Below are 11,111 nucleotides of genomic sequence, written 5' to 3' on the forward strand. Positions count from 1 at the left end.
CCATTGATTGCATGTGTTGACTAAATGAGCAATATGTGTGAGTAGTGTCTACCGTCATGAGAAAAGCGCACATCTACAGTCATGAGAAAAGTGCACATCTACAGTCATGAGAAAGTGCACGTCTACAGTTATGAGAAAAGTGCACATCTACAGTCATGAGAAACTGCACATCTACAGTCATGAGAAAGTGCACGTCTACAGTCATGAGAAAAGTGCACGTCTACAGTCATGAGAAAAGTGCACGTCTACAGTCATGAGAAAAGTGCACGTCTACAGTCATGAGAAAAGTGCACGTCTACAGTCATGAGAAAAGTGCACGTCTACAGTCATGAGACTTAAAGTGTGTTAGCAATCAGGAACAAACAGTAAAAGGACTATCAGCGGAGCCTCCATGTCCAATCAATCAATCAATCAATTAATTAATCAATCTTTATTTGAATAGCTCATTTCATACCAAGAGGTAACACAATGCGCTTAGGATAGGTGAGGATGGTTGATAGGGAAGTCACTGATGTACAGGTGGGGGTCCTTAATATAAATTGGTAACGGCGCACACACACACACACACACACACACACCTGTCCTGGCATCCTGACACACAGTTAGGTTAGGCCCTCTGCAGCAGCTAAAGTCTGCTCTATGCTGTAAGCTCAAATATTCAAACCCCTCTAGGCGATGTAGTTTAGCTGCCAATCTCTGGGACCTTGTACACTTTAGTGATGCTTTGAGTTGATTATATGGGTTTTCATGGGAATTTAGTCTTGAAGTTTCAATATGCTGTCTACAAGACTATGAACTATGTCTGTGGGCTCTCATCTTCTGATCATTCATGTATTTTTTCAGAAATATGCCATTAATATTCCAAATGTTTCAGTTAAATACATTCTGTAAGATGTTATCTTGCTCTGCCCAGGCCAATTGACTTAAGTTGTAGCTTTCTCTTTGAATATGTCTCCATTGATCAGATCAGTATTGGTTATTATTCTGTTCTTGCAAGAGTTCATGTATTAATACACTAGCAGGAGATCAAGCTTCATGGTTTCATTTACAAACACGGATTTCATTCAATCTCAGTTTCATTCCTTTATGTTAACCCCATGCGCTCTACCTCCCTGTTACCCTGGCCATACCTCCCCAGGCGCCCTACCTCCCCATTACCCTGGCCATATCACCCCAGGCGTCTACCCCCCGTTACCCTGGCCATATCTCCCTAGGCGCTCTACCTCCCCGTTACCCTGGCCATATCTACCCTCCCCGTTACCCTGGCCATATCTCCCTAGGCGTCTACCACCCCGTTACCCTGGCCATATCTCCCTAGGCGCTCTACCACCCCGTTACCCTGGCCATATCTCCCCACAAACACACACAAAGGCAACAAGGACGAACACCCTGGTAACACAGAGACATCTCAAAGGGAACCCAGCCCTGATGGGGAGCCCATCTGCCCTAAGTCTGGCCAGGAAAGAGATACAGTGAGTGGAAGGAGAGAGAATGACAACACGAGGGGAGGGGGGAGGGGGAGGGGGGGCCAGATCAGCCCTGACTCTGACTCAATCATATGATTAGAATCAGAACGATCTGTAGCAGGGGTTCCTCAGGATATCAAAGAAATAACGAGACTAGCTCCTCGCCTTCCACTCAATATCATTCACATGGGCACTCTCTTTCTCCCTCTCCCCCTCTCCCTCCTTCTCTCCCTCTCTCACTCCCCCTCTCTGTCTCTCTATCCCACACTCTGTCTCTCTCTCTCTCTCTCTCTCTCTCTCTCTCTCTCTCTCTCTCTCTCTCCCGTGAGTTTGGTAGGAATTAATTATGTGGCTCTTCAGTGAGTGAGAGAGAGAGAGCAAGCGTGTGCTTCGTTTGGAATGGAGTTCACACACACACACACACACACACACACACACACACACACACACACACACACACAGTGAGAGAGAGAGAGCAAACGTGTGCTTCATTTAGGATGGAGTTCAGTGGTGTGTTGGCTGCCCCCTCCGCGGCGCTGGCACGCAGTATTAACTCTGACTAATGCTAATTAATATTTTGCCTCGGCTCGCTGCCAACGGCGGGAGCTAACAAAGAACCCTGCGAGTGTGCACCTCTCCTGCCTTAAGCTCACACACACACACAGGCACACACACTCACACACACACACACACACACACACACATAGACACACACAGAGACACACACACACACACACACTCACACACACTCACACACAGGCACACACACACACACACACAGGCACACACACAGGCACACACAAACACACACACACACAGGCACACACAGACAGACACACACACACACACAGACACACACACACACTCACAAACACTCGCGCACACACACACACACACACACACACACACACACACACACACACACACACAAAGATAAATACACAGGAACACACACTGAAACACTGAGAAGTATACCCGTCACACACACCAAAACGCACACACAAATTGAGATATCTGAAACCTGTTGTCCTGCAGACACTAGTTATTAAATTAGTTAGTTACTAGTTCTCCCATGTCATTTCACCACACACACACACACACACACACTCGCACACACACACACACACACACACACACTTAAACACAAGTACATACTTAAAAGACAAACCTTGAAAAGAGAGAGCCTGGTGAAATCCTGCACCACTTTGCCATGCAAATGTTAATCTCTTCACCCTGTTGCGCTGAAGACTTATTTTTACAACAAAGGCAAGACGTCGCGTCCTCCATCTTCAGGGAGGATGTCATTGTTGCGACCCCGTAAAGCAGAGGTCATCCAACAGCAGGAAGCCCCCCCCCCACCCCCGCTACGCTAATAGAGACGCTGCTTCAGTGCTTTACATTCAGCAGCGATTAGAGCTTGCCTTCACCTTGACTGAGTCTGATTGAAATGAATCACCGTCGCCTCGATTGGCATTCCTCTCATTAGTATGTTTGGTAGACTACAGCGGTGACGAAGGATTCTTTTAGTCGCTGGATCAAAGTGCAGTATGAAATGCAGCGCCATACTTGCGTCAGGGTCGTCTTCATATTCAGGAACAGGTGCCATTAAGATGAATCTACAGCCCCCTCAGAGGGTCTCATAAATGCATCTCTGAATATGTTGGTGTTTTACTATTTTGTTTGTTTGTGCGTGTGTGTGTGTGTGTGTGTGTGTGTGTGTGTGTGTGTGTGTGTGTGTGTGTGTGTGTGTGTGTGTATAGGAAATGGGATGCCTGGGATGGACCTCCAGATAGCCCGTATGGTGTCATGAAGTACAACGAAGGAGAACCTTGCTGGCAAGGCCCCACCAGGTCCACTCATGTAAGGAACCACACACACACAGACACACACACATTCACACACCCACCCACACACACTAACACACATCCACACACATTCACGCACACATTCATACACACACACACTCACACACACACACACACACTAACACACATCCACATACATTCACGCACACATCCACACACACACACACACACACACACACACACACACACACACACACACACACACACACACACACACACAAGGTGATGTTAACATATACCTCTACTGTCCTGGAGCACTCACAGTGATGTAAACATATACAGTACCTGTACTGCACTGGAGGCTGCCTTAGGTAATGTAGGTAAATGTAATGCAAATCTATTTTAAAGGGTCAACCTCTTAAAGCTCTGTTGATATTAACTGCTGCCTTTAATTAACGTCATGTAAGCTTGCGAGCGAAAGGGTACCGACATCACTTCCCTTTAGACTATTCCAGTGTGTGTTCAGATGACGTGCAAAGAGCCGCAGCTGGAGTGGTTATTTTTATAAGGCAGCAAGGGAACGAGAAGGATGCAGCACACACACACACACACACACACACACGAAGATAAATACACGAGAAGGGTGCAGCACAATAAAGCATCATGAAGGGGGGGGCTCTTTCACAACAGCAGTGTGTGTGTGTGTGTGTGTGGTTCTTTTCACAACAGCAGTGTGTGTGTGTGTGTGTGTGTGTGTGTGTGTGTGTGGTTCCTTTCACAACAGCAGTGTGTGTGTGTGTGTGTGTGTGTGTGTGTGTGTGTGTGTGTGTGTGTGTGTGTGTGTGTGTGTGTGGTTCCTTTCACAACAGCCTTGATGATGACATAAGCGTGGTTAGTTGGAACAGGTACATGGCCACCCACCACATCACAGAGGAGAGTCACCTCATCCATACACCCCCCCCCCCCCCCCCCCCCCCCCTCTCTCTCTCTCTCTCTCACCCAGCCCAAACATATCAGGGTAGAGTAGTGGGAGGGAGAAGATGTGATTACAACAGCAGCGCTTTTATGAGCTGACTCTTCCATGCCCTTCAGGTTTGGGGGTGGGCTGGGGAGATAGAGGGGGAGGGGGGGGGGGGGGGTGGAGAGAGAGAGGAGAGAGTGAGTGGGGGGTGGAGAGAGAGAGCAGAGAGAGAGTGGGGGGTGGAGAGAGAGAGAGCAGAGATATAGAGAGAGAGTGAGGGGTGGAGAGAGAGAGGGAGAGATAGAGTGGGGGGTGGAGAGAGAGAGCACAGAGAGAGAGAGAGTAGAGAGGGAGAGATTGGGGGGTGGGTTGGGGAGAGAGAGCACAGAGAGAGAGAGTAGAGAGAGAGAGAGAGAGAGAGCACAGAGAGAGAGAGTAGAGAGAGAGAGGGAGAGATTGGGGGGTGGGTTGGGGAGAGAGCGCACAGAGAGAGAGAGTAGAGAGAGAGAGAGAGAGAGTGGGGGGTGGAGAAAGAGAGCAGAGAGAGAGTGGGGGGTGGAGAGAGAGAGAGGGAGAGATAGAGTGGGGGGTGGAGAGAGAGAGCACAGAGAGAGAGAGAGTAGAGAGAGAGAGGGAGAGATTGGGGGGTGGGTTGGGGAGAGAGCGCACAGAGAGAGAGAGTAGAGAGCGAGAGAGAGAGAGAGTGGGGGGTGGAGAAAGAGAGCAGAGAGAGAGCGGGGGGGGGGGGGTGACGCTGATTATACTCCTCCAGTGGTCTCCATAGCAACCTTTTTATCAAGCTTTGCCTCCACAGACAATTCTGTGGATGAACAAAAGGTACTCCCGGGTGGAGGACAAAAAAAAAGAGGAAATAAAAAGGTTGTTTGGACATCCAAGATGACACACACACACACACACACACACACACCCAAGAGGCATTGCAGCGTCTCACAAATGTCCCCTGTCAACTCCCAGCCTGTTTGTATGTGGAGGCCCAAAGAATGACAAGGTGGCACCAATGCCAAAGCAGTCCCATTGGTTCAGGGTGGCATATTTCATCACTTATGCTTCCCTCCGCCCCTCCCTCTCCTCTCTCTCTCTCTCTCTCTCTCTCTCTCTCTCTCTGTCTTGACTCTGTCTGCGTTTGAAATGTAAAGGGACAGGAGGACTTCATGTCTGCCCTTCCAGCCCCCCCCCCCTTGGAAGAGAAGTCAAACCAGGGGAGTCAAATCAAAGGGATTCGATTCGAGGGTTTTTTCCAAAGTGCTCCTCTTTTTTGGGGGGGGGGGGGGGGGGGGGATGGGGGGGGCGGCATGGAGAGGCAGAGAACGAGCAAGGGAATGGAGGAGTGAGTGCGTGCATCGAGATGTGCCGATTGCCTTTCCTGAGGCCCGCTCTCTCAAAAGACAGGAAGAGAGGGCGGGAGGGGCGAAGATGAAGAGGAGGGAGAGAGAGAGGGAGGGAAGAAGAGAGAGTGAGTGAAATGAGATGATTAAACGTGTTACATTTTTAACTGAACACATTGGGCGCCAAACTGAGGTTCAGAGCGCGAGGAGCTAATGGGAGCTGTGTGAAGAGAGAGTGTGTGTGTGTGTGTGTGTGTGTGTGTGTGTGTGTGTGTGTGTGTGTGTGTGTGTGTGTGTGTGTGTGTGTGTGTGTGTGTGTGTGTGTGTGTGTGTGTGTGTGTGTGAGTGAGTGTGTGAGAGAGACCAAGGAAGACTCCCATGTGGGTTCATTACCATGAAAGTCTACAGTGAATGGAAACAGAGAATTTGTGGATAGCCCCAATGCTCTATTGAAGTTAAACTACATTGGGGATGATGGTATGACGATTATTTAATTTGTCTCTGTGTGTGTGTGTGTGTGTGTGTGTGTGTGTGTGTGTGTGTGTGTGTGTGTGTGTGTGTGTGTGTGTGTGTGTGTTTGTGTGTGTATGTTTTTGTGTGTGTGTGTGTTTTTGCGTGTTTGTGTGTGCGTGTGTGTGTGTACCTCAAGCGAATGATCATTCACAGGAGACTGGAACGGTTCTCCACTGTTGTCCTTCAGTCATGTCTCTCTGGGCTTGTTGGCTGTGCCTGAGAGTCTGTTTGGGCTTTGCTTCCAAATCAGTTGTATACAGCTCCACCGTGTACCAAAGTCCCTAGTAGACTTGAACATAGCTACCTGTGCTCTAACTTTGGCCCTCTGCCTATTAGATTTGAACATAACTACCTGTGCTCTAACTTTGGCACATACTTTGGCCCTCTGCCTATTAGACTTGAACATAACTACCTGTGCTCTAACTTTGGTCCTCTGCCTGGGAGTTCAGATTGTGGCGTCTGTGCATAAATGTCTCAAGGTTTAGCTTTGACAGTAATCAAGCTGTCTCTCATATGAGGGCCAGTGATTGGCTGAAATGAGAAGCATGCCTATCATGGCACTGTCTGATTGGTTATGAGAGGTATCACATGACCCAGTCAGCTGCAGTCCTCATTAGACTAGTCAAACTGAAAACCTGGCCGCTCTTGGCCCATGATTGAACCGGTCCATTACTATACCACTGGCACACACACACACACACACACACACACACACACACACAAACAAACACAAACACACACACACACACAAACAAACACAAACACACACACACACTCAAACATAAACATACTCACTCATTCACTCACACACACTTACATACACACACATACACTGATAAACACACACACACCACCACATAATCAGTCGACAAACACACACAGAGTGACAGCCACAATGTGTGTGTGTGTGTGTGTGTGTGTGTGTGTGTGTGTGTGTGTGTGTGTGTGTGTGAACAGCTCTTCGGAGAGAGACAGTTGCCTGAGGGGGTGCTGGCACTCTCTGCGTTTTCCTTGCGTCGGTACCGGAGTGTGACTGTCCCGGCGCTCCCAACTCCAGAGGGACTGGTAGAGCAGCACATAGTTCTGGCCCACCGGGCCTTTTCACAGAACTTTCGTCATCCGCATCAGCGCCGCTGGAAACTGGGTTCCGCTCGTCAGCAGCGTGGCTCAGACGAATGGGGACGACCAAGATGGATGTTTGTGTGTGTGTGTGCGTGTGTGTGTGTGAGTGTGAGTGTGAGTGTGAGTGTGTGTGTGAGTGTGTGTGTGTGAGTGTGTGTGTGTGTGTGAGTGTGTGTGTGTGTGTGTGTGTGGTCCCACTTGCCAAAACAAATCATACCCCATCGGCCCTTACTGGTTTGTAACAGCCAAAGCTCTTTCAGTTAGTTGTGAATTCGTAAAAAGTCTCCAGTGCTTCTAGAGAGAGAGAGAGAGAGAGAGAGAGAGAGAGAGAGAGAGCCCGTGCTAGCCTTGTCTCCAGTCGTTCCAGAGAGAGAGAGAGAGAGAGAGAGAGAGCCCGAGCTAGCCTTGTCTCCAGTCGTTCCAGAGAGAGAGCCCGAGCTAGCCTTGTCTCCAGTCGTTCCAGAGAGAGAGAGAGAGAGAGAGAGAGAGCCCGAGCTAGCCTTGTCTCCAGTCGTTCCAGAGAGAGAGAGAGAGAGAGAGAGAGAGAGAGCCCGAGCTAGCCTTGTCTCCAGTCGTTCCAGAGAGAGAGAGAGAGAGAGAGAGAGAGAGAGCCCGAGCTAGCCTTGTCTCCAGTCGTTCCAGAGAGAGAGAGAGAGAGAGAGAGAGAGAGAGCCCGAGCTAGCCTTGTCTCCAGTCGTTCCAGAGAGAGAGAGAGAGAGAGAGAGAGAGAGAGCCCGAGCTAGCCTTGTCTCCAGTCGTTCCAGAGAGAGAGCCCGAGCTAGCCTTGTCTCCAGTCGTTCCAGAGAGAGAGAGAGAGAGAGAGCCCGAGCTAGCCTTGTCTCCAGTCGTTCCAGAGAGAGAGCCCGAGCTAGCCTTGTCTCCAGTCGTTCCAGAGAGAGAGAGAGAGAGAGAGAGAGAGAGAGCCCGAGCTAGCCTTGTCTCCAGTCGTTCCAGAGAGAGAGCCCGAGCTAGCCTTGTCTCCAGTCGTTCCAGAGAGAGAGAGAGAGAGAGAGAGAGAGAGAGCCCGAGCTAGCCTTGTCTCCAGTCGTTCCAGAGAGAGAGCCCGAGCTAGCCTTGTCTCCAGTCGTTCCAGAGAGAGAGAGAGAGAGAGAGAGAGAGAGAGCCGAGCTAGCCTTGTCTCCAGTCGTTCCAGAGAGAGAGAGAGAGAGAGAGAGAGAGCCCGAGCTAGCCTTGTCTCCAGTCGTTCCAGAGAGAGAGAGAGAGAGAGCCCGTGCTAGCCTTGTCTCCAGTCGTTCCAGAGAGAGAGAGAGAGAGAGAGAGAGAGCCCGAGCTAGCCTTGTCTCCAGTCGTTCCAGAGAGAGAGAGAGAGAGAGAGAGCCCGAGCTAGCCTTGTCTCCAGTCGTTCCAGAGAGAGAGAGAGAAAGAGAGAGAGAGAGAGCCCGAGCTAGCCTTGTCTCCAGTCGTTCCAGAGAGAGAGAGAGAGAGAGAGAGAGAGCCCGAGCTAGCCTTGTCTCCAGTCGTTCCAGAGAGAGAGAGAGAGAGAGAGAGAGAGAGAGCCCGAGCTAGCCTTGTCTCCAGTCGTTCCAGAGAGAGAGAGAGAAAGAGAGAGAGAGAGAGCCCGAGCTAGCCTTGTCTCCAGTCGTTCCAGAGAGAGAGAGAGAAAGAGAGAGAGAGAGAGCCCGAGCTAGCCTTGTCTCCAGTCGTTCCAGAGAGAGAGAGAGAGAGAGAGAGAGCCCGAGCTAGCCTTGTCTCCAGTCGTTCCAGAGAGAGAGCCGAGCTAGCCTTGTCTCCAGTCGTTCCAGAGAGAGAGCCCGAGCTAGCCTTGTCTCCAGTCGTTCCAGAGAGAGAGAGAGAGAGAGAGAGAGAGAGAGCCCGAGCTAGCCTTGTCTCCAGTCGTTCCAGAGAGAGAGCCCGAGCTAGCCTTGTCTCCAGTGCTTCTAGAGAGAGAGAGAGCCCGTGCTAGCCTTGTCTCCAGTCGTTCCAGAGAGAGAGAGAGAGAGAGAGCCCGAGCTAGCCTTGTCTCCAGTCGTTCCAGAGAGAGAGAGAGAGAGAGAGAGAGAGAGAGAGAGAGAGAGAGAGCCCGAGCTAGCCTTGTCTCCAGTCGTTCCAGAGAGAGAGAGAGAGAGAGAGAGAGAGAGAGCCCGAGCTAGCCTTGTCTCCAGTCGTTCCAGAGAGAGAGAGAGAGAGAGAGAGAGAGAGAGCCCGAGCTAGCCTTGTCTCCAGTCGTTCCAGAGAGAGAGAGAGAGAGAGAGAGAGAGAGAGACCCGAGCTAGCCTTGTCTCCAGTCGTTCCAGAGAGAGAGAGAGAGAGAGAGAGAGAGAGAGCTAGCCTTGTCTCCAGTCGTTCCAGAGAGAGAGAGAGAGAGAGAGAGAGCTAGCCTTGTCTCCAGTCGTTCCAGAGAGAGAGAGAGAGAGAGCCCGAGCTAGCCTTAAAAAAGTTGTTGCCCACAACAGCGCAACCTAACTAGATCTGAACTTGTTTCTGTTGCTTCAACCTCTTAATGTCCCTGATATCTTCAGCTGACGTGAGCTTAGTTGGCCATCTTTCGAGGTGACCCATTAGCAAGCAATGGCAAAAATCAATCCAGCGCTTAACTTTTCATGGCTACCCTTAACATCCAAATGACTGAGGATGCCCAAACCACAAAAAACACTGTTATATACAAGAACCTTTAACTAAACTTTAAACAAAAGTGAAATTTAACCAAAGCAGTTGGTATTTAACTGACCACAAATAATCACTAAACACACTCTCTCAAACTAAACACACTCTCTCTCACACTACACACACTCTCTCACACTAAACACACTCTCACACACTCTCTCACACTAAACACACTCTCACACACTCTCTCACACTGAACACACTCTCACACACTAAACACACTCTCTCTCACACACTGAACACACTCTCGCACACTCTCACACTCACCACACTCTCTCACACTAAACACACACTCTCTCCTCTCCTCCCCCTCTCCTCCAGGTCCAGCTGGTGTGTGGTACCGACTCGACCCTGCGCTGGGTAAAGGAGCCCAGTAAATGCCACTATGCCATGGAGCTGCAGACCCCCGCAGCCTGCCAGCCCCAGCAACCCAGCGTGAGAGGCGTTCACAATGAACTTTGACCCTCCCACCATGTCACTGATCATTACGTAGCTCGAAAGTGTGTTCAGTGTGAGAATGTTTGAGAGAATGTGAGAAAGTGTGTTCAGTGTGTGAGGGTGTGTTTAGTGACAGAATGTGAGAAAGTGTGTGAGTGTGTGTTCAGAGTGTTCAGTGTGAGAGTGTGTTCAGAGTGTTCAACCACAACAGACAGAGCTACAGCTGAGCAATAATGTCTGTTTGTTTATCTCTTTTGTTTGTTTTTGTATACAAATCTATCCGTAAGAGTTGTTTACCTCCCCTTAGTGTGAATAGACACGAGTCTGAAGAATGGATCCAAACCAAGTGCTGCTTTTAAAAGAAAGTCCAAACGTTACACAGATGGGATTTGTCCCTGCTTGTACATTTTTTTAAAAACTTTTTTTGTATTATTATATGCGTTAGAGAACAACCTCTAGTCCCCTTTGGTGCTCTCGACAGCTAGTTAGTAGTATATCTTTGTTGTCAACATTTTAATTCCCACTGCAACGTGTCCATCAAACTGAAGCGCATAATATCATAGCACAGTGCCATTTGTGAAGGCAGCTCACCATTAGTGGAAACAGGATGCCGGTGAGGTGGAAGTGGCGCATTGTTGTCGACACACACACACATTTTACCGAGCGTGTGTGTGTATGTGTGTGTGTGTGTTTTCCACATTTACCAAGGAGCGTTAATTACAGTTAATGGAAACCATAGATGCGCCCAGCCAAGTGCTACTCAGGCTCACACACTCTAGGGTGATTGGGTTGGAGCTCATATGGGCTTGAAAACAAAGAAAGAAATACAAATAAA

At 49.6% G+C, this 11,111-nt stretch overlaps 1 protein-coding gene across 1 annotated transcript in view; it reads left to right on the forward strand.

Moving 5' to 3' along the window:
* The window catches only part of LOC308382284 (glucosidase 2 subunit beta-like), a gene marked incomplete at both ends in the record, with an annotated part of 175,045 nt that extends 164,745 nt beyond the window's left edge, over positions 1–10,300 (forward strand). Inside the window, 2 exons of the mRNA XM_080859995.1 lie at positions 3,227–3,326; positions 10,160–10,300. Of these exons, the coding sequence (XP_080716121.1) occupies positions 3,227–3,326; positions 10,160–10,300 (241 nt within the window). The remainder of the gene's footprint in view (positions 1–3,226; positions 3,327–10,159) is intronic.
* Between the last annotated feature and the right edge of the window lie 811 nt (positions 10,301–11,111).

The sequence above is a fragment of the Sprattus sprattus genome (genome assembly GCF_963457725.1).
Source record: "Sprattus sprattus genome assembly, chromosome: 21".
NCBI classification, from domain to species: Eukaryota; Metazoa; Chordata; class Actinopteri; order Clupeiformes; family Clupeidae; genus Sprattus; species Sprattus sprattus.